A 22,997-nucleotide genomic window follows, 5' to 3' on the forward strand; every position below is an offset into this window, starting at 1 on the left:
TTCTCTCTGTTAATTCTGGCGCTGATGAGGCGGAAACGGGGCGGGGGCGGGTCTCTGTGGTCGCTCATGAGTTTCCAGAACGAAAATATTGAACAACAGAGATGCTCAGACTCAGGACTGGAAAGCAGAAAAGTTTACTGGGAAGTAGAAGAGAGGAGAAAGGAGCTCCCCAAGTGGGAGGAGCTTAGCACGGGTCTGAGTCGAAGGGGGTTTTGTGTGTGACTTTCAAAGGGCCTGTGGCCCTCACCCGCTGACAAGGATTCACAAAAGACGCCGGAAAGTCCAAGGATGTCTCGCTGGCCTGAATCTCTCCTGCGTTTCCCCTTATCTTCATCTCCCTGTCGGCCTGGGTGCAGGACGGAGCTCTCTGGGCCTGGAAATCTCTGGCCGCTGGGGCAGGACTTTGGGGATGAAAAGTGTCAGGTGGGTGGGAGGGCGGCAGGGGAGTGTGGCCTCCTTCCTCCCTGGCAGGGGAAACAAACCTCCAGGCCCGACTGCCGACAGGCTCCGTTTCCCTCAGCCTGGACTCCGGGATTGCCTGTTACCTCGGTTTCCCCATCAGCCTCGAGTCCTGGGCAGAGTTTGATGTTCCAGGGACGCCCGGAGAGTGCTGAGACAGAGCCCGGGGGAAGGAACGCGCGTCGGGCTGAGGGGGGAGAGACAGAGCATCTGGGAGAGAAAGCCGTGGCTTCCCCTAGCTGACAGGAGACACTGCAGCTTCCTCTTTCGGTTCCGCTTTGCCACGGACAGTGACCCTGGGCCGGAAGGAGCAGCTCTGCGCCTCAACGTCCCCCGACCCCCTCACGCCCAGACCCGAGATCCTGCCACTTGGCGGTGAGGACAGTCCTTCTCGTCCCATCCTGCTGCCCCCGGCTGTCCGAGCGCTCGCCGAGGGGTCCTCCCCTCGAGATGGCCCCTGCACACAGCAGCGGGGCCTCGCCCTTCCCGGCAGGTGTCTGCGTCTCCTCCAGCAGGTGCAGGGCCGCAGCAGTGGGGAGAAAGGACACTGGCCGGCGTCCCCGGCCCGCCCCCGGCTGGAGACAGTCAGAGTCCAGAGTCACCGCAGCAGCCCGTGGGGCGGCTGGGCCTGGCTGTCCTGAAGGCAGGACGCCTTCCTGGGACGGGCCTGCAGCCCGCTCCGCGGGGATCCTGAGGGCAGCAGCTGCAAAGGCCCAGAGCCTGGGCTTGGGGTGACTCAGCCCCTCACCCCGCGGGGTCCTGAGCAGCAGCAGCCTCTGAACCCAAACTGCATTTTCTTGTTCCTCCTGCCGTGAGGCTGCCAGGGACGCGCATTGTTACTCATCCTCCCTGGCGGAGAGCTGGTTGGCCATGAGAATCCCTCCTGGAGCTGCTCTCGGCATCTTGGGGAGAGCCCCAGGCCCCAAGCGCCTCTGGGAGTTGATAAAAGGCAACAGCTTAGAGAGCCAGAGCCGTGTCTGTGCTGGCCACTGAGGACGCCAGAGCAGATGGACGCCAGCAGGAGCCCACGCCCCACGCCAGGGGCCTCCAGCATCTCCCTCCAGAGGCGGCCCACCCCCTGCCTGTCCTGGAGCCCTCCCTCCTTGACACCCCTGCCCCGGAGGTCGCCCAGGTCACAGGACCCCCCGAGTGTCTCGGGCTGTTCCAGACCCACACACTCAATGGGTCACGCTGGCCACTGCCCCTGGGGTTCCCATCTTTCTCGTTAGTGTGGTGTCTGCTCTGGTGACCCACGACAAGAGATGAGACCCACAACAAGAGACCGGAGCCACAATCTGCACCCTCTCTTGGGACTCCTGTATCTCAAGGTATAGCAGAAGGAAATGAGGCCCATTTACAACCCTACAAAAGGAAACACTGTAACAGTGGGCGAGGAGAAAGTTGGAGGGTCGCTAAGAGAGGGTCATCCCAGTCTCTACTCCGTGTGCCCAGACTGGACTCAGCCCCTGCTCTGTTGGTTTGGTCTACACGGAGGCGCAGGTCGGGGCCGCAGACACTGCAATGGGAGGTTCTGGAAGGAGCATCTGCTTCCCGTTAGATGGTAAGGAGACGCGGCATGGGCACCCAGAGCAGCTACAGAGAATTCTCCAGAATCTCTAACAGAGGCACTGGGGCGCATGGCTACAACCTCTGCTTCTCAGGGGAAAGAATCGACCTGCTCCTGAAGAAGATGCTTCTGGAGACTTCACGGCTGGGGAGGAGTTGGTGTCTGACTGCTAAGCATCGCAGGACAAGCCGAGTGTCCTGTGAGGAACTGGAGCAGGGGTCAGGGGCGGAGAAGTCAGTGTCCAGCTTCCAAGCTGGGAACCCTCAGCCCTGCAGAAGGATGCGCCAGCCGAATGGATTTATAGATCCACGTGCCTGGGCTCTATAAACGGGAAAATAAAGTCTGGACGACAGCGCCTCTCCTAAACTCCCCCCGCCCCCCCCGCCCCCCAAACTCCGCAGTTGTCTTTTTTTTTTTTTTTACTTTTTAGGTCACACCTAGCAATGCTCAGGGGTTATTCCTGGCTCTGTACTCAGGAATTACTCCTGGCGGTGCTTGGGGTACCATATGGGATGCCGGGGATTGAACCCAGGTCGGCCGCGTGCAAGGCAAACGCCCTACCCACTGTGCTATCACTCTGGCCTAGTTATCTTTATTTATTTATTATGTTGGTGCTAAGCCGGGACATTAGGACGAGCCTCTGGACACTGCCCTGCAAGCAGGAGGCAGAACCGAGGCCCCACTTCTCCCTACGTGGGCAAGCTAAAAACTTGTGAGTCTGATGACCTGGAGGATACAGCACGCTCATACACCCGCCTGGTCATACACTGTCTCGGCAGCACAAGGCAGCAGTTTCCCCTTCTCTTACACTTCCTTAATCTGGATTGACCTTCAAGTGTCAGCATGAGCCTTCTCTGTGCCCTATGTGTGACCAGCCACAAGAATGTGGGAGACGTGATCTGTAGGGCCTACTGTGTCCAGTTCCATATCTTTCTCTGACATTTGTAATCATAACAACATAGCTCTGACAAGACAACGTAGATCCTGATGTTCCTTTGACGAATGCTCATCCTACAACTGTCTGTGCTCTCGTTAGTGAGTCTTTCTCTGTGATGAAGTCATTAGGATGTAGCTGATAAAAACAGAACAAAAGGCGGCCTCTGGCAGGTGCTCTTTGCTCGAGCCAGAACGAGCTCGGCCCTCCATGCTCCCTACATTCCTCTCGTGTTCTATGACCAAGAGAATGTTCATGCAACATAGTTATTTGTTTTCTTGAATCAACCCCCCCATGAGATACACTTACAAAACTTTCCTGTGAGTTTCAGTCATACAATGATTGATCACCCATCCCTCCACCAGTGTACATTCTCCACCACCAGTGTCCCTAGTTTCTCCCCCCGCCCCCGGCCTCTGGCAGACAATTCCCCCCTATTCTCTCTCAACTTATGGGCATCATGCTTTGCAATACAGAGAATGCTAAAACCAGGTTCACTCAATATTTTAAGCCCCCTCCCCCAAGCGCCCTCCCCCCATCATCGCCATGAGATTTAAAGTCAGCAGTCTTAAATCTGACCCACCTTGTGGATACAGAAAATGAGACCGGAGGAGACCCTGAGGGGACGGAACCCCTCCCTACCGAATGGGCCTGAAGGAAATGACTGGAGACCCCTCAACTCCTTCCTGTAATCTGATTATCCCTCAGCCAGAGGAGGCTGGAAGCAGCAGCAGGCACAAAGGGGGGACAGGGAAGGGATTCAGAGACCACTCCCAGCACCTCCCCAGAAACGGACTGTACAGGGGAGAAGCCCCACGCGGGGGCAGTTTGGGAAAACCCTAGAAAAGCTTCCTTGAGCAAAAAAAGCGTGCACATACGGTGCCCCAGCCCCTGGGCTCTCTGTGCCCACGTGGCCGAGCATATGTGGCGCCTGAACACGCGTTGCCGCATCTCCCCCTGAGATACGCTTCCGTCTCTAGTGCTGGGGTGTGGACGGGCTCTCACCCTGGGAGGAGCCCACGTGCTCCCTTGGGCGTGTTTCTCTCTCTCTCTCTCCCTCTCTCTCTCTCTCTCTCTCTCCCCCTCTTTTCTCCCTCCCCCCTCCCCCCTTCCCCTTCCTAAAAGCCTCCAGAGAAAATCTGTTTTGACTTCACTGCTCATCTACTCCTGAAATTCTTTTCTGCGAGGTGAGACAAGAACCCCGAAACCTGGGTCAGGCCTGGGACTGACTTTCCTTTGCTGGAGAAAGGTTTTGCTCTTTGCAAAGAGCAAATTCTTGCTCCAGCATGAGTCTGGGGTTCCCCAAGAAATCGGGTGGTGGGGACCAACTTCGGTACCGAGCAGAGCAAGTGGACATCAGGTGTGGCCTGATGGCCACCTGGTAGGCTGGGAGGCTCTGGCCTGTGCTATGCAGGGGCTCATCACAGACTCATCAGTCCTGGGCTTCCCAGCGGGTCCTGGGGCGGCAGAGGTGGATTGGGAACAAGTGACCGTCTCTCCTCCCGTCTCACATAAGCCACCAGCATCAAAATCAGTCAGCGGGAGAGGGACAGACATAGCATTCATTTGTGGGCTGTAAAAACAGCACGAGACTAGAAAGGACAGTAGAAACGAGGGCCAGGAGGACGGGTCCACAGCTGGAAGCTTGTCGTGAGTGGTGGGGGGAGGCAGGTAGGTCAGAGGGGGCCACTATGACAGTGGTAGTTGGACGCGATCCCGCTGGGCAAGAATTTGTAAGGGAAACTGACTCCATGACAGGCAGCAGAAACGAGAAAAACCAGGTAGGCGGCAGGTTCAGTTCCTGGGACTGAAACGGTTTCCATTTCCCAGCATTGAAACGATGTGTAACTGGCCAACCTGACCCCACCTGGGAAGTTCCTGGGCCCAGCAGCTGGGCTTGATCAATCACAATGCCCCAGAAATTGGTGAGGAATGAGTAGCTTATAGGCTTATAGAACCATAAACTGTTACTGTTACTGGAAACCATTGTTTAACTGTTGCCTGACTGTTACTTTAGTTCTTGCTTCACTTTGAAACCTTGAAACCTATGTAAACCTTGTGATTTGGAGTCGGGATCCTTGTTAAGACTCCGATGTTTTGGAAGAGACTCGGACCCTAGCTCGAGCTGGCAATCAACTTCCTTTGCTTCTGCATTATCGTGTGTGGACTTGGTCTCTCCGGGGATCTGGAATTCAGGCACAACAAATTGAGTGCTGAAAGGAGGTGAAGGGACAGACAGGATAACCTTTCAGTACCTGTCTTGCAAACCGCTGTGCCCAAAAGCAGAGGATCGGGCCGGAGGGAAACTGGGTCATGGGTGGTGGGAAATGCGCACTAGTGCACGGTTGGGTGTTGGAACGTTGTGTGACTGAAACCCAGTTCCAGACAGCCTTGTAACTGCATCTCTAGATGATGAAATTCAAAAACAAAATTTACGATTAAATTCTGCACTGTAGCACTGTCCTGTTGTTCATCTATTTGCTTACATGGGCACCAGTAACATCTCCATTATGAGACTTGTTGTTATTGTTTTTGGCATATCTAATAAGTCACAGGGAGCTTGCCAGGTTCTGCCACGTGGGTGGGATACTCTTGATACCTTGCCGGGCTCTCCAAGAGGGACAGAGGAATCGAACCCGGGTCAGCTGCGTGCAAGGCAAATGCTCTACCCACTGTGCTATGGTTTAAATTCACTTAATCACTTAACTTCCCGTTAGTCGTCGATTTGCTCGAGCGGGCACCAGTAACGTCTCCATTTGTCCCTGTCGCGTGCTAGTGTAGCCCAATGGCATCTGTTTGCTCCGGGAACATGAAGGGCCTCAAACCGATCATTCATGATCTTGACGAAGAAGTCTGACCATCTGGTAGGTGGGCGGCCACGCGGTCTTTTGACATCCCGTGGAATCCAGTCAGTAACAGCTCTAGTCCAGCGGTCGTCTTTAAATCTCATTACGTGAACAGCCCATCTGATTTTCGACACCTTGGCAAATGAGACAGCGTCCCTGATTCTTGATCGTTGAGGGATGTCAGAACTCCGGATTCGTTCTCTCATTTGAGTGAAACGTGATATTCCAAGCATAGCTCTTTCTATTCTTCTTTGGGAGACGTGAATAGCGTTCTCATCCTGTTTGCGTAGGGCCCAGGTCTCTGAGGCATATGTTAATGCAGGAAGAACAGTGGAATCAAAGAGATGTGCCCGGAGCCGGAGGTTCTTCATCCTCTTAGCTATTTCTTCGATGTTCTTGAAGGCGTTCCAAGCCGCTCTCTTCCTCCTGCGCAGCTCGGGTGCCAGGTCATTTGTCATGTTGACCTCTCGACCTAGGTAGACATAGCTGTTGCATTCGGAGATGGTCGTTCCGTTGAGAGCGAATGGGGCGTCAGGAACGAGGCTGTTTCTCATAAACATTGTCTTCATAAGATTCAGCTGTAGTCCTACCTTTCCACACTCACGGTCAAAGTCGGCCAGCATTTGTGCCGCTTGGCTGATGTTTGGTGTTATTAAAACAATGTCATCAGCAAAGCAGAGGTGGTGTAGTTGCCGACCATCTATCTTCACTCCCATTCCTTCCCATTCCAGTCGTCGCATGATGTTCTCGAGGGTGGCACTGAAGAGTTTCGGTGAAATGGTATCACCCTGCCGCACCCCTCTCTTGACATCAACGATCACTTCTTTGTAGAATGGTGAGATCCTGGTAGTGAATCCGCAATACAGCTCACGGAGGATCCTGATGTATTGGGCTTGAATGCCCTGATTGGCTAGGGCTTCAATGACCGCTTCCGTCTCAACAGAATCAAAGGCCTTCTTTAAATCAATGAACGTTAAGCAGAGCGGCATCTTGAACTCCCGAGAAACCTCAATGAGCTTGGTTATCGTGTGGATATGGTCGATGGTGCTGAATCCTTTGCGGAACCCTGCTTGCTCGCATGGTTGTCCTTCATCTAGTGTTCTGCCAATCCTATTCAGGATGACTCGAGTGAACAACTTGTAGATGACAGACAATAGGCAGATCGGGCGATAGTTGCCAATGTCATGGATGTCTCCCTTCTTGAACAGTAGTACGGTCCTGCTGGTTTTCCATTGGGACAGAACCTTGCATTCAGACAGGTAGCGAGTGAAGAGCCGAGCCAGTGTATTGATGAGTACTGACGGCAGGTTCTTCAGGTGTTCAGGTCTGACCTTGTCTGGGCCGGGTGCTGTTTGTTTCTTTACCAACGAAATGGCGTGTCGGATTTCGGAAGGGAGAACATTGGGAACGACATATCCATCCTGTGGAATTTGGTATGTCGGCAAGTGGACATGGTTATCGAAGAGATTTGAGTAGAAGTCATGGATAATCTTCTCCATTGCCGTTCTGGAGGATGTGATGGATCCATCAGAATGTCGGAGGGCAGTCATCTTGGTCTTGTAGTTGGCGAAGGACAGGCGGGCATTATGAATACTTGTCCCGGCTTCTGCCGCATCTACCAGTACTTCTGCTCTTCTCTCTTTGAGGTCTTCCTTGATCGCATCTCTGCACTGCTTTGCGAGCTCGGACATTAGCTTGCGATTGCCTGAGGCATGCGCCAAACCATGCTGGCGAATTAGCTCAAGAGTTTTTGAAGATAGGCGATTTTTTGTGGCTATCTCTCTCTTGGCGTTCCTCGCACATTCATGGAGGTGCTGAACCAGTCGATCGTATTCCTCGTCAATGTTGTCAACAATGGCATCTTCCCATGTTGCCGCAATAGTACCAAAGAGTTCCCAGTTGGTGGTCATTCTGGGAGTTCTCTTTTTGAACTTTGCAGCCCTTTCTCCCAGCTCTGTGAAGTAGAATTTTGCACGAAGGAGACGGTGGTCCGATCCCGTTCGAAATTTTGGGACAACAGCGACATCAGTCAGGCAAAACCGTCAATTGAATATGATGTGGTCTATTTCGTTGTGGAATCGTCCACCGGGAGACTCCCATGTCCATCGTTTAGATTCTGCCTTCTGGAACTGTGAGTTACCATGAATGGTCTTGGTCGACATGATGAACTCAGACAGTCTCTCACCCTGTTCGTTCCATTCTAGGCCATGGGTTCCGATGTGAAGTTCTTCAGCTGATCTTCTCGGTCCTATCTTGGCATTAAAATCACCCACAATGATCTTGTAGAAGGTGTGGTCTTCTTTATAGAACTTCTCTAGCTCCATGTAGAACTTCTCGATTTCTCTTTCGTCATAATGAGATGTCGGTGCGTAGACAACGAAGATAGAAAAGCGGTTTAAATTCATAAAAAAAAAGTATGGCCCTGGTGGGCAGCAATGCTGTACTGGGAAACTCCTGGGGACGGCAAGTGACCGACAGTGTGGACGGTCTGTGTGTGTCTTGTTTCATTCTCCGAGACTGACCCCGCCTCAGTCTGAGGTCGAAGGTGCCCATCTGATGGGCATCACCAATCCTGGTGGTGCCTAGTGGGCTGTGGGGTGCCGTATGCTTCTGGGGGACCCGCCGTCCACGCGCAAATCCTGCGCTCAGCCTGCAGCCAGCGTTGACTGGCCTGCCCTTCCCGGGCCCAACAGGACAAGCCCGAGAGGCCCCTGTGTCCTGGCAGCTCGAGAAGAGGCCTGAGCTCTGTTCGCCATTAACAGCTCGTGTCCATGGCAGACTGAGGAGGGCTCACACGCCCTGGCCAGTGGTGTCCAGCAGCCTGAGGCCGTGGCATGATACCGAGCACAGATGCAGACCCTGTGTCTGCCGGGCCCGGCCTGTCTCACACCTGTCTCCGCCAGCCCGGGGTCCTTCACGGCTGTCCTCCTACTTGGCGCCGACCATGTTCCTCTCACAATCACCAGGGTCACCCCTCTGGCTCCCCATGTTCCACCTGAGGCCCACCCGTGGGATGCGTTTGCTCTGTGGCCCCGGGGTCAGCTGGGAGAGTGGAACGGCAGCTCAGACGTGGGGGTCCCTGTGCCGCCTGAGGCCTCGTTCTGGCAGCCCGGGTTCCCCGGCACAGACTGCCTGGCTCAGGGCCACTGGAGACCCTGCTCAGGGCTGCTGTCTGGGTCTGTCTGTCCCGGGACAGCGCGGAGCAGAGATGGCCGGGCAGCTCTGGGCCTATGCCCAAGAGCCATCTGCTTCTTGGGCCTCCCGATCGGCTCCTTTGGCGTTGTGTGGAGCCAAACCCTCGGGGTCCTTCCAGCAGTGCCCTGGCCGGTGCAGCTGGCCTTCGGCAGACCGACCTTGGCTCGGCCCCACTCCCCCTGCCCCCTCTCAGCTGCGGGACCCGCACTGCCTGTGAGCGCACAGCACCACAGACAGCGTCCAGGGGAGCGGGCAGTGGACAGCCTGCGGTCAGCGGGAGGCTCCCTAAGAACTGAAATGCAGGGGCTGGAGAGAGAGCTTGACCGCTGACAACCTCTGCCTTACAGGCTTTGCACGCAGGGGGCCTGGCACCTCATGGCCTCCTGAGCACTGAGCTAGGAGTAGCCTCTGTACCTGTCCCCCAAACAGAAAAGAAACAACAAACGAAGGAACAATGGGCCCAGAATGGCACAGGACTTAAGGCACTTGCCTGACGTGAAGCCAGTCCTGGTTTGACCCCCAGCACCCCACAGAGACCTCAGTGACCCCTGAGCACAAAGCCAGGAGCAAGCTCTGAGTACCGCTGGGGCTGGTCCCCAGACCCAAAAGCAAACAAAAGAAACAAAAAAACCTGAAAAAACACCACAACCAAAACCAGAGCACAGAGCGGGGTGCGGGGTGTGGGTCTTGAAGGGAAGTGTGGGGGGTGGCGGTGCCCCCCTAAGCTTCCTGTCAGGGCACTTCCGGTGGGGGAGGGGCAGCAGATGCGGAGGAGGAAGTTGGAAGCCGGGCGCAGCCCTGAAATCAGCTGGGCAGGGCTGAGTTTGACCAGTCCTGGACCTTGGTTGAAACCCTCGCCCCGACTCCTGTTCACAGCCCCCCCCCCGGGGTCTGAGAAGACCCCCGCACACCCAGACCCGGCCGCCCAGGACAAATGCAGAACAGTCCTGCAGCTGTGCTTGCTTGGGGCTGGGGCATGGGCCGGCCACCCCCTCAGGTGCTCTCCTCCGAGGGAAGCTTCCTGGCCCGGAGGGAGTCAAGTCCCGAGTGGGGGCCCAGAAGGCCACACTCACTTCATTTCAAAGGCAGGCTCACAGCAGGACACGCTGCCTCGTCTGCTTTTGTTTCTGGGCACACACAGCTGTGCCCTGGGCACTCTGCAGAGCTGGGCTGGACGCCGAGGTTTCTGCTGCCCAGGCCGCAGGGCCTTTGCCTGGCCCTGACCTGCTGTTTCCCACACTCGGGGCCCTTCAGGCCTGGTCCCTGGGCTTACTGCCTTCACTGACCACTAGAGCCTGGCTGGGTGAGTGGGGTGGACTCAGTCATTTCTGTCACTGTAGGGCCAGCTCATCCAACAGACACCCGCAGAGAACATTCGGCACAGGGAAGGGCCTGGAGGGGGCTTGGAGGTGCCCCATTGGTCAGAGGGGTGCAGACGTCGCCTGCCTGTTGGGCAGCTGGAAGCAGTGACCCCACTCCCTGCTCCAGGGGAGTGGCCCAGAGGGACCGAAAGGAGGGTGGCGTGTGTCGGACAAACGCTCTGAACCTGGGCAGCCCTGGAGGCACGCGAGATGGCGCAGTCCATGTGACTGGACATCACGTGAGGTGACAGTGCTCATTTGCCGTCTGGGGCCCAGGAACGCGATGGAGGGGATGCTTGGGTCACCCTCGACCCCAGTGAGGGAGGACAGAGGAGAGACGAAGGGGAGGAGGGCCAGCAGGGAGGCAAGGGGGAGGGCAGCTGGGCCTCTCCTGGTGGGACTGGCCGGGCCTGAGAATGCCCACGCGGGGCAGGGAGAGGGTTCAGCCACGTGCCTCCTCAGTGAGAGCCGCCTTTGCCCCCTCCCCAGCCACGACAAGCGGGGACTGGAGACCCTCTCCCGGGGCAGGCCTAAAGCTCCCCCTGCCCTCTGTGCGCTTGGGGCTTAGGTGTGGGAGTCCAGCCGCGAGGAGTGGGGACTGCGCGGTCGGCCGGCCGGGGGAACTGGCCCAGCAGGGCCGTGTGCCCGCCGTGGCCTGCCCGGGCCATCAGCTGTCCCGGACTGCTCCAGGCAGCAGCGGCCCTGCCCGCCGGGCGCCTGCGGGAACAAGGGCCTCCCGGGGTGTCTTGCCGAACCAGGGGCGCAGGAGGACTCGGCGGGGGCCTCCTGCAGTGGACACGCTGGTGGCGGAGCTGGCGCATGCGGTACGGGGGAATCAGTGAGACCCCGCAGGGCGCTGGGTCGCGCCTGGACGAGGGGCGGACCCTCCCGGGGGCGTGTCCAGCCAAGGGGCGTGTCCCTCCCGGGCCTCGTTCTCCCCGAGCCGTGTCCCACCCAGAGGCGTGTCCCTCCCCGGGCCTTCTCGCTCCCGGGGGCGTGTCCGCCCGGCCGTGTCCCACCTGGCCGTGTCCCTCCGGGGGGCGTGTCCCTCCCGGGGCCGTGTCCCTCCGGGGGGCGTGTCCCTCCGGGGCCGTGTCCCTCCCGGGGCGTGTCCCCCGGGGCGCTGGGGGCGGCCCCGCGCGGGCATGTCCGGGGCCGGGCACCCCGGGCGGAAACGCGCGGGCCGGGCTGCTGGGCGCCCCGTGCTGGTCGGGTGCGGCGGTGCGCAGGGAGTCTGGAGGGTGGACAGAGGCCTGGGACGCGCGCGTGCCTGCCGCAGGGTCTGCAGGGTCCGTGTCCTTCTGTGTCCACCATGGAGACCCCCGCGGCCCGGCGGGTGCTGCTGGGCGCCGCCTGCCTGGCGCTGGGCTGCCTGGGCTGCGCGCACGCCGCGTGGAGCAGGTGGGTGCCGGGGTGGGCGGTGGGTGCCCGGGGTGGATGTCCCGGAGCGGGTGGGCGCCCCTCGGGGCGGGGCGGTGGGTGCCCGGGGAGACAGTGCGCCCAGGGCCGGCCGCCCCGAGGCCCCCGCAGGGTCTGCTTTCGGGTCTCCGCGTGCGCCCCGCGGGCACTGGCCGGGGCCCCTTGGGGAGGGGAACGTTCGGCAGGGCAGTGCCCGTGCAGCCGCGGGTGGCCTCCGAAGGCTCCCGAGCACTCGGTGAGGTCACGGGTTCCTTCTGGGGCCTCCCGGCCCTGGTCCCTGCCCAGAGGCTGCGGGGTGGAGGGTCCCCACTCTCAGCACTTCTCAGCCTCCCCGCCCTGACCCCGCCAACCTTCGCTCCTTCTGTGTTCTCCTGTGACTGCCCGGCCCCTTTAAGAGGTTTCCTCCTGTGCCCCTGGGGCTGTCCTGGGCCAGGTGAGACCCCCCCACCAGGCCTGCCTTGCAGCCACTTGTGCCACCCAGCTGTGCTGTCCTCTGTGCCAGGCACCCTCCCCCTCTTCGGGCACCTGCGGGGCAGCAGCTGCACCCCAGCATCCGGGGAGAGTGCCGGACAGTTCCCCCAGCTCTTCTGCCTGGTGCCTGCCTGGCTGGTCGGGTCCAGCGGCGGTCCAGATAGTCCGTGCCTGGTCCCCCTGCGTGCTCACCCTGGGACAGCCACGGCCAGCAGAGACCGTGTGCTGAGCCCCACGTCCGCCTGGCTGGAGAACAGAGACCCTGCCCCCCCTCCCCCCACACAGCAGCTCCCAAGGGCAGGTCAGCAGGGCCGAGGCCCCTCCCACCAGTGAGTGCTCCCAGAAGGCCCGCTCTCCCGCACCCACGCCCACTCTGCTGCCCCCACTGGCCTTGTTCTCCCCGGAGCCGTGTCCCACCCAGAGGCGTGTCCCTCCCCGGCCTTGTTGCTCCCCCCACCCCCCCACCTGCCCTGACTCAGCATCTCTCCTGGGCACGCCGGCCGTGGGGGGCTGACGTGGGGCAGGGAGGATGGAGAGCCCTGGGAGGACTGACACGGCACTGGGAGGACGGAGAGCACTGAAAGGACGGAGAGTGCTGAGAACTGAGCCCTGGGGGAGCTGACCCGGCACTGTGCTTTGCGGTGGTCGCCCATGGGCTCCCCGGTGGGCTCCCCGGTGGGCTGCCTTGGGCTGGGGGCCCCTGAGGCCTCAGGAGGTCCCAGTGCCCCGTCCTCCCCCCTCCCTGTGAGTCTCCCCGCGGGTGGCCCTCTGGGAGCCCCAGAAGGATCCACGGGTGAGCTCGGTTTCGGGGCCCAAGGAGGGGGGACACGGGCCTGTGCAGAGTCCTCTGAGCACTGTCCTCCTCCCTGGGCTCCCGACCCACAGGGCTGGCTGGCCCCATCTCGGGTGGGTGGCGGTCCCTCTCCGGTCACTTTGAGCTTGGTCCTGTCCCCACAGCGGTACCCACGAGTGGAAGAAGCTGATCATGGTGCACCACTGGCCGGTGACCGTGTGCAAGGTGAGTCCAGCCTCCGGCCAGGTCAGCCTGGGCCTCTGGCCTCCACAGGCAGCCCCACCCCGGAGCCCGGGGCAGTGCAGACAAGTGGTCACATGCTGGGCAGTCCGTGACACTTTTGTGTATCTGAGGAAACCCCCGGGGCTGTGTCCCGCTAGATGCTCTGGTTTGGGCTCTGGGCGGGGCTGGGGAATAAGCCCCGTCTCCACTGCTGGGCTGTCTCCACCTGCAGGGCCGCGTGCGCCTCAGGGTGCTGCAGTGGGTGGGAGGGTGAGTGGGCGCAGGAGCCCCACATGCTGTTCCTTGTCGGGAATCGGCTTCACTCAGACCACCTCTTGTCCCCTCACCGAGTGGGCTGAAACAGAGGCCGGCCGGGCCCTTCCCTGGTGGGCCCTGGGGGATGATCTGGCCGACGGGGGGCCCAGGGCAGCCTGGCCCCCGTCCCCCCCCCCCCACGCAGCAGCCCCCTCTGCCTAGCCCCTGCCCTGCCCGCCACAGGCCACCGCCCCAGGCACCCGTCTGTGCCCGGCCCCTGGCATGCCCCTGCCCGCCTTTCCCCTGGAAACCCCTTTGCCCGGTGGTGGCCCTGGGAGGCTGCCGAGATGCTGCAGGGCCGGGGCCGCCTCTGGCGCCAACACTGTCGGGGCCACAGGTGCTCTGGGTGGCCCCGGCCTGGTCCCACCTGCTGCTCTCATCGGCACCGGGCCTGGGGCGCTGTCCTGGCGGTGGGGGCTGTGTCAGAGAGAGCGGCTGCCGGGCGTGGAAAGACAGAATAAAGGCAAAAAGCCATTCAAGGGGGGTGTACCGGGTGAGGGAGGCAGATGAGGGTGAATGGGAGGAGCACAGACGAGCGGGCAGTCGCCTGGCTCACCCTGCCGCACCCCCTCTGCCCACAGGAGGCTGGGAAGGACTGCCAAGACCCCCCTGACTTCTGGACGATCCACGGGTTATGGTGAGGGTCCACACAGCGTTGCATCCAGGCTGTCCCTACCTGGGCTGGCATCTCTGCTGGGACCCCGCACTCGGCACTGGCACCCTCAGGGCCCCTCCTGCTTCCCATCTCAGCATCTCCTTCTTCCCCATCTCTGTCCCTCCCTCTTCTCCATCTCAACATCTCCTGCTTCCCCATCTCTGCATCTCCCTCTTCTCCATCTCAGCACCTCCTGCTTCTCCATCTCAGCATCTCCTGCTTCTCCATCTCAGCATCTCCTGCTTCCCCATCTCTGTCCCCCTCCCCCTCTCTGTCCCCACTTCCCCTCTCAGCAGTTGGCCCTGGCTTTGGCTGACCCAGTCTAGAGATCTGGTGGAAGGTGGCTGCACCACCATTGTCTCGTGCTTCCCGCTCCCTCTCTGTGGGCCAGCGCCCAGAGGGTGCTGTGTGCTGGGTTCTGTCTCTGGCTCTCCCCGGCCATCCCTGCACACCCTCTGCACGGCAGCTGCTTCCCCGGCTGTCTCCTGCCCCGGTGGCCTCCCCCATCTGTCCCGCAGCAGACCCCTCCATCTCTCGCTCAGCCTGGCCGTCGGGTGGGTGCAGGTGCCCGGGAGGCTGTGGGAGGGGCTCCCTCATGCCCACCGCTGGGGGAGGGGTGCGAGCTGGCCCCACTGACCGCTGGGCAGGCGCATCTCAGCAGTGGTGGCCTGAGGAGGGTCTCGCAGCAGCCTGGGGCCCGGGAACGGGCTGGTGTTCCCTGTGTGCTCCTGAGGGCTCTTCACGGGGTCGAGCCGTCCCTGTCCCCATCTCGACGGGGGCTCCAGACGGTGCCACCAGGTACAGCTCTTCTCCTTTGACCTTCCAGGCCCGACAAAGCCGAAGCCTGCAACCGCTCCTGGCACTTCCACTACGACGAGATCAAGGTCCTGGCCCCATCTGGGACCCCCACGCGGGAGCCCCCCGGCTCTTCTCCCCAGGGACCCACGAGTCCTTCGTTGGATGGCGTGGGCGTGCCCTAGAAGGGCCCTGTGGTGCCGATTCAGGGGGGCAGAGGGGCCGTCTCCCCTTCCTGTCCCCACACGCTGCCGGGCCCTGGGAGGGAAGTCAGGCACTGCTGGGGGTTGGCATGGACACGCATGCACACATGTGCACACACATGTGCACACAGGTACACATCTACACCAGCACACACATAAGTGCACAGCACACATGCACATGCAGGCAATCGTTGCGCACACGGGTGTAGCCATGTACACACATGCACGCGTGTACGCACATGGACACGTACGTGCGTGCAGACAGACACATGTCTGTGCACACGTGTGCCCACACACCCCAGGAGGGCTCGGTGAGGAGAGAGCAGTCTGGGCTGGAGCGGGAGGGGCAGAAGTGCCACGGGGAGGGGGGCGCAGTGCGGAGTGACCGGCTCGCGTGGTCAGGCGTGGTCCCTGAGGCAGACGGCAGGAGCAGGAGCTGCGGGGAGTGTGGCATGGCTGGGGAATTCGGGAGGCACCATGGGGGCGGGCGGGCGGGGCAGCCGTGTTGAAAGGACAGCGAAGGCACAAGCCGGGTGCGCCAGGCACCGTGTGCGGACCAGGTGGCAGCTGGACACTCCCTGCATAGCTCGCTTGCCAGTCTGGCCACCTGGAGTGAGCGCCCTGGCAGTGGACTGTTCTTGCCCCAGTTCTTGTCTTGGTCCAGTCCAAGCTGGAGAATGTCCCAGCCTGAGTGTGAGTGTGAGTGTGAGTGTGAGGTGACCGCAGGCCACGGCCTGTCCAGAGCAGCCCTGCCATGTCCAGCTCTGTCCTGAGCCAGAGCCTCTACCTTGAGAGCCAGGACCCCAGTGTGCCTGTCCACTGCTACTCTGGGAGGCCCCACAGCACGGCTGGCTGCAGGCGCCCCTCGTGCCCTCGTGCTCTTCCACATTATGACCACCCAGGGCCCTCCAGGCTGTCCACCTGTGCTGACTTGGCTTCCCCCCAAGTGTAGGGCAAACCATGCGTGTGGTCATCCCGCCCGGGGCCCTAGCCTCCCTCCTGGCCTGGGCGGAAGGTGCTATGTGAACTTTCACACGCAGGACCTTCTGCCAGACCTGAAGATCTATTGGCCAGACGTGACGCACACATCCCCAAACAGCAGCCATTTCTGGTGAGTCACCCCTTCGGGCCTGGAGGGGACAGGTCCGAGGGCCTCCTGGCTGCTGTGGACAAGGGGGACACAGGGGGAGGAGGCCGGGAGGTGGACACATGCTCTTAGCCTAAGTTTTGGCGCCTTTCGAGAAAGCGTGAGAGCCAGTGAACTTGATGGGGCGTTTTTCCTGCTACTCATCAGAGTTAAGGTCCCCTCTAAGTGGTCTCCAGATCCGGAGGGAGACTGTTCTGGAAGCTGTGGGGGCACTCTGGGGGCAGGATGGGGGGTTTACCGGGGGAGGGGACATGCCTGCAGGCTGGTCCATGTGACCCGGAGCTCGCTGAGGGGCAAAGGGCTCCCGCGGCTGCGTCCACCCCACTCCGACATGATTGGACTGCAGCCAAGCATGGTTTGTCCGAAGAGTTAAAATGGGACATGATTTTGCGTGGAATTTTCAGAAAAAAGAGTTGACTTTTGCAGAAGCTGTTCTGGGCCAGAGTTCAGGGGTGGCGGGTGTGGCCCACAGCTCCTGTGGCTGGTCAGGGCAGATGGGCAGCAGGGAGGTGCTGGCAGGGTCCTGACCGGGCCCTGCGGGTCAGTGCGTGCCTGCCTGCAGGTAGTGACGGTCAGGAGACGCAGCTGCAGCTTGTCCCAGGAAATAGGAAATGCTGGCCGCACCCAGGCGGTCACAGGAGCGGGCCTGAGAGGTGCTGACGGCCAGCTCGAGAGCCATCCCAGACCCGGAGAGACCTCTGGCTCAGAGGAGCAGGCCCATGCCACTGCCACCCTCGGATGCCTGTGGCAGGCCCTGCCCGACCCCACCCATGTCCAGCAGTTCTGTTGGGCACATGCGGTCCAGCCCTCGCTCCCTGGGGAAGATGGGACATTCAAACAGGGCCGCAGAGCGTGCCGGCCATGTGGGTGGCCCCAGACCAACCTCCCAGCACCCACCCACCCGGTCTGCTGCCAGAAAGAAACCCCGGCCAGATCCCCTTGCCTCAGTTTCCCCATTTTTGCCAGCACCGAGGGCACCTTGCAGCATCCTGAGAACCAAGTGAAGCCAGAAGACGCTCCGTGAGCTGTGGGAGACACCGGGTGGGCCAGATCGTGGCCTGCACCCTGGGTCTGCCCCGGCCTGCCACCACGTGGGCCCAGCGGGGACTGTCCTCTGCCTCTGCTCTTCCCACCAGCCCCTCCCGGGTCCTGCCGTCTCGCGCCCCAGGGGCCCTGCTCCTGCTTGCATCCTGGGCTGTGCCCTGGGGGGATGGCAGACCCCATCCGGAGGGTCTGTGTCCACCTCACCTCACCTGTAGGAACCACAATGACTGACCCGCCCCCACGGGGCTCCGCCCTCCCCAGCCTCACTGGATTTTTCTGGAACCTTCCAGGAAGCACGAGTGGGAGAAACATGGGACCTGCGCGGCACAGCTGGACGTCCTGGATTCCGAGAGGAAGTACTTCGGCAAGAGCCTGGAGCTGTACAAGGCGCTGGGGCTCAACAGGTGGGCGTGACCCCCAACCCTGCAGGTGGGCGGGGCTACCCGCGCAGGGGCGGGGCATCTGCTGCGGGGGCGGGGTTAGCCACTAGAGGGCGGAGCCATCGCTCAGGGGGTGGGGCTATCTGCTCTGGGCGGGGCCATCTCCACAGGGGGCGGGGCTATCTGCTCAGGTGTGGGGCCATTGGTCAGGGGCGGGGGTATCTGATGAGGGACGGGCCATCCACTGGGGGGCGGGGCCATCCTCTGGGGCGGGGGCATCTGCTGAGTGGGCGGGGCTATCAGTCCAAGGCGGGGCTGTCCGCTCCGTGGAGAAGGAAGCAGGGAAGGCGGTGGACGGTCCACCTGCGCGGAGGAGGATGCGCCCTGCTTAGTGGGCGGGGCCGTCAGCCCAGCGCTTGTTCTGTCCTCCGGGTCCGCCCAGCTTGCTCAGGGCGCCCAGCAGGTGGTGGTCGCTGTCAGCGCAGGGCGAGCCTCGTGCAGCTGCGCTTCCCGCCGGTGGCCCCGTCCACCTGCGCCGGGGGTCTGCTGGGCCCAGAGCCAGCAGGAAGGTGCAGGGTCGCCTAGAGGCTACCCAGGGCCCTATGCTCCCTCCCGCCCCGGCCCTGCCAGTGTGGGACAGCCCGCCAGTCACTGGTCACCACTGTTGCGAGACCCCAGCTCCTCACAGGCTGGCGGCCCACCGGGCACCATCCCCGGCCCCCAGGCAGGGACGGGCCTGTGCCCTGTGTCGCCTCCCACCTCAGCTGCGAGGCTGCCCAGACACAGCGCCATGCTCACACCTGCTGGATACCAGGCTCCCTGGAGTCAAGTCCACTCACCCACTCGCAGCACCCAGGGGTGCTGGCCGCTCTGCAGTGGGTGGGGTTGTGCTCTTCAGGGCAGGAGTGATGGTGATGGTGGGCGACTCGTTCTGTCATCTGGCCCCGCACAGCCGCCTGTGGCTGACCCCTGCCTGGGAGGCAAGAGCCAGGAGGGGTCCTTGCCCGGGTGGGAAGCCAGGCCTTGGGAGGTGTAGCCCACCCGCCTCGGGTCACCGGGAGCAGGACCAGGAGTGTGTTAAGTGGCTCCCAGAACCGAGAGCCAGAAGCAGGACTCTGGACTGTTGGTGTTCAGACCTGGTGGGTGGGGCCCAAAGGAGGCAGAGCCAGGGGTCTGGCCCGCTGAGCTGGGCTGACCCACAGCCAGCTCCAGTGGGTCAGACAGGAAGGAGGGAAGGCAGAAACCGGCGGGGATTTCGACAAGACAGAGAAATCACGCCTCTGTTCCAACACAGTTCCCCACACCCTGCCATGGAAGGTGGGGCATCAGACTCAGCTGCCCACCTGGGACCCTCGTCCAAACACACAGCTGCTAAATCATTGCTTCATGTGAGCGCACAGGTGCAGAATCACGGGGCCGCACCTGGACACAGGTGCAGAATCACGGGGCCTCACCTGGACACAGGTGCAGAATCACGGGGCCTCACCTGGACACAGGTGCAGAATCACGGGGCCTCACCTGGACACAGGTGCAGAATCACGGGGCCTCACCTGGACACACAGGTGCAGAATCACAGGGTGTACACACATAAGTGCAGAATTACATGGCCTCACTCGTTCACACAGGCGCAGAATCATGGGGCCTCACCCGTGCAGAAGCGTGTCTGTGCAGGTACAGAGGCTGCTTCTCCGGTGGGCCTGGGGCTGGCCGCCGGGTCCTCTGTGCAGTGGGTGCTTGCAAGGCCCTGCTGCCTGGTGAGCAGTTAAACTCCTCCCAGCTCCCCAGGAGGGGGCAGTCAGAGTGACCTCTCCCGCTGCCCGCATTGTTGTCTGGCCTGGCCTGGGTGCGCCAGGCCCAGGAGGCGGTCACGGCCATCAGCTCCAGTAAGGAGTCTGTGGTGGTCCTGGTGCAGCCACTCTGACTCTGTTTGCTGACCGCCGTCAGGCCTCGGGCAGAGTGTGGTGGACACCGTGGGGCTCCCCGCCCTCCTTCTGCCCGGTACCAGCCGCGCAGCTGCAGGGGCAAAGACAGGAAGTTGAGTCGTGTCCATTTAAGCGACTGCACTCTGATACCCTGCAGCTTCAGACCCACATAAGCAAATTCCGGGGACATTTCACAGTGGAGCTCGGCGTCTCCGGAACCCGGCATTTCCCCTCTGGTGCTTGTGGGGCAGCAGGTTTGTACCAGGCTCCCAGCACACATGCCCTGTTGGGCCCACAGAACCCTTCCCCGAGGCCTCCTGTAAGCCTGGAACAAACGTGTCTGTTGATGGCCGCATCAGATGCGCTCTAGGCCAGGAGACCATGTCCGCACCCTGGGTCGAGCCCGCACAGGCAGGAGGGAGCGCGGGGAGCCCGGCACGTGTGAACTCCCCCTGTGACCAAGAGGCGCTCGCTAGCCAGAGGTCTCGCGGGGCTGTTTTGGACCTCAGCTTCGGGAAGAGCTCCGAGAAGATCTGAGCAGGCAGAGCTGAGTGCCCGGCTGGCAGGACAAGAGAGCACTTAGCGCTGAGCAGAGGCCCAGTTTCCTTCTGGGCACCGACAGGGCCAGTTCTGAAGGCCCTGAGCACAGCGGGTGTGGCCCCATGGCACATGGCAGGTAGGCAGTGCAGAGTAGTGGGCAGCGGGCAGGGGCATCTGGACGCAGGCTAGGCCTGCGGGCTGGTGGGGGCCCTATACCCGTGCTGAGGGCTGGGTTTGGGCAGGTCTGGATGGACCAGGCCCCTTAATTCCGGTCTCTGTTAACAGATGCTTTGCCCATAAGCAGTTTCCTTTAAAGGCGCACGGATCCCCAGCTCCCGTGGGGTGTCCGAGGAGCCACTAACTTCTCTTTGCGTTTGAACTCCAGCGTGCTGCAGAAGTTGGGGATCAAGCCGTCCACCAACTACTACCAGGTCAGTCTCGTGCCCAGCTTGTCCGGCGTGTGTCTGCCTTGGCTTGGGCCACGCTCGGCGGCGGGGGCTGTGTGCGGTCTCGCTCACACTCAGGACTTGGACGCTCCGGTTAGACGTATGACCCAGAGTCCACGGCCCCTGGCAGTGCAGTCTGAGAACCTTGTTAAGAGCATTTGGTGAGGACCGCACAGCCGGTTGGTCCTGGTGGACTGAGCGGAGCCGAGAGCGTGGCTGGAGTCGGCGGGTGCTGCCCAGGACGTGTGGCTCGAACCAGTGAGCTGGAGGCGCCCAGGCGCAGGATGACTTGGCGCACAGATACTCGTGGGGGCAGAAGTTCCGTCCCGGGAACTCGCCCACCCGAGCCTGGTGCTGCCGTTCCAGCTCCGACGTGTGCCCTGCGGCTCCCGCCAGCCCTGGGAGGGGTGCGGTGGGGTGACGGTGTGCTGGCCGTGCATCCCGGACTCAGTGTCCCCGAGTGGGGATGGAGCCAGGCTGCTGCTGCCCTTGTCCTCCTGGACCCAGACCGCAGTCCAGCTCCTTCGCGCAAACCAGCGAGGGACGGGGCTTGTGCAGCTTCTGGTCCGAGTGTGACCCCCAGGGAAAGCTTGAGGCTGTGGTGGCCGCAGGTGGCTCTCAGCCCCTCTGTTCCCCTCTGGAACAGCAGGACGCACCTGGGAGAGCCCAGCCACTTCCTCTTCTTCAGCCCCAGGCGGGCACAGACTGGTGGGCAGAGAAGTTGGGCACCAAGGCGGCCGCTGGTGGCCCAGCTGCGGAGCCCCAGGGGACAGTGAGGAGAATGGCGTCGGCCCTGCACGTCTCTGCAGGGGGCTCAAGGCTCTCTCCCCATTCCAGGTCGCAGACATCAAGGACGCGCTGGCCAGTGTCTACGGAGTCGTCCCGAAGGTGCAGTGCCTGCCGCCCGCCCAGGTCAGGCACGTCCCCTGCAGTACCCGTCACAGCATGCGTGTGCGTGTGTGTACCTCGGTGCATGTGTGTGTGTGTGTATGGAGCTGTGTGTGTGCATGTACATGGGGTTGTGCACTGTGCTGTGTGTGTCTCATGTGTGCCTGGAGGGGGGGAGCTGTGTGCACCTGTGGCTGTGTTGTGTCCTTGTGAGTGCATGAGGGGGGACTCGCACATGTTTGTGTGTCTGTGTTGGCTTCCTGAGCGCATCCGTTGGCCTGTGTACATGTGTGCAGTGGGTGTGTGTCTGTGTGTCTGCATGTGTGTGGGGGGCTGTGTGCAGGTGTGGGTGTGTCTGTGTGTCTCTGCATGTGTGTGGGGGGCTGTGTGAGTGTGTGTGTGTGTGTGTGTGTGTGTGTGTGTGCATGTCTGCGTGCCCTGTGAGCACATGTGGGTCTGTGTGTGTGTCTGCCCCACACCATCCCCCCAGGTCCCCCTGCTGGTGCAGGGCGGGCGCTTCGAGCCGTTCAGGATGGCTTCCCTGGGCTTTGTGGTGCCTGGGCCACCGGGTTGCTGTCATCAGCAGAGACCCTGAGGCCGTCCGTGGACCGAGCGTGGCCCCTCTCTGCTGCTCCCCAGCCGGCGGGAGGTGGGGTCGGCTGCTCTGACCCTCCCTCCCTCCCTCCCACAGGGTGGGGACGTGCAGACCCTGGGCCAGGTCGAGCTCTGCTTCTCCAAGGACCTGCAGCTGCGCAACTGCTCCGACCACCAGGGGCCGGGGGGGCCCGGGGCGGGGGGCTGGGGTCTGCGGGTCTGCGAGGACGGGCCCGCCTTCTACCCGCCACCCGAGGAGGCCCGGCCCTGAGGCTGCTCCCAGGCCAGCTGCTCTCGGCCCCCTCGGGCACAGGCCTGGCCCTGCCCCTCCCAGCCGGGGCGGGCGTCTCCGCGGGCAGCCGCTCTGGTCGGAATAAATCCGTGGGCCTCCCTGCTGTGTCCGTGCTTGGGCCCCGAGTGGTCACGCCGGGCTCAGGATGAGCAAGCGGGAGGCACACGGCCCCTCCCCCCGGGGCTGGACTCCTGCAGAGAGCGGCCCCTGAGGCCGCTCTGACCCTGCTGCGGTGCCCCACCAGCAGGGGCCACTCGGCACTGAGCCAGGAGCAGTCCCCAGCACCACGGGCCGTGGCTCAGTGCCCTGCACGCGTGCACACACGCACATGTACACTCACACACTCATATGCACGCACATGCATACACTCACACACACACTCATGCACACTCACACACTCAGATACACTCACATGTACACATGCACACACTCACGTATACACTCAGATACACTCACACACAGTTACACTCACATACACACTCAGATACACTCACACATGCACACATACG

The 22,997-nt window shown here is 61.7% G+C and overlaps 1 protein-coding gene across 1 annotated transcript; it reads left to right on the plus strand.

Moving 5' to 3' along the window:
• Positions 1–11,564: 11,564 nt before the first annotated feature.
• Positions 11,565–22,470, plus strand: RNASET2 (ribonuclease T2). The gene is made up of 9 exons (XM_056124897.1): positions 11,565–11,763; positions 13,210–13,270; positions 14,164–14,219; positions 15,064–15,121; positions 16,276–16,346; positions 17,717–17,830; positions 20,654–20,699; positions 21,552–21,626; positions 22,294–22,470. The coding sequence occupies exons 1-9, from the start codon at positions 11,675–11,677 to the stop codon at positions 22,465–22,467; spliced, it is 744 nt and encodes a 247-aa protein (XP_055980872.1). The 5' UTR covers positions 11,565–11,674; the 3' UTR covers positions 22,468–22,470.
• Positions 22,471–22,997: the final 527 nt, after the last annotated feature.

This window comes from Sorex fumeus, unplaced genomic scaffold (assembly GCF_029834395.1).
Source record: "Sorex fumeus unplaced genomic scaffold, SorFum_2.1 ptg000052l, whole genome shotgun sequence".
Taxonomy (NCBI): Eukaryota; Metazoa; Chordata; class Mammalia; order Eulipotyphla; family Soricidae; genus Sorex; species Sorex fumeus.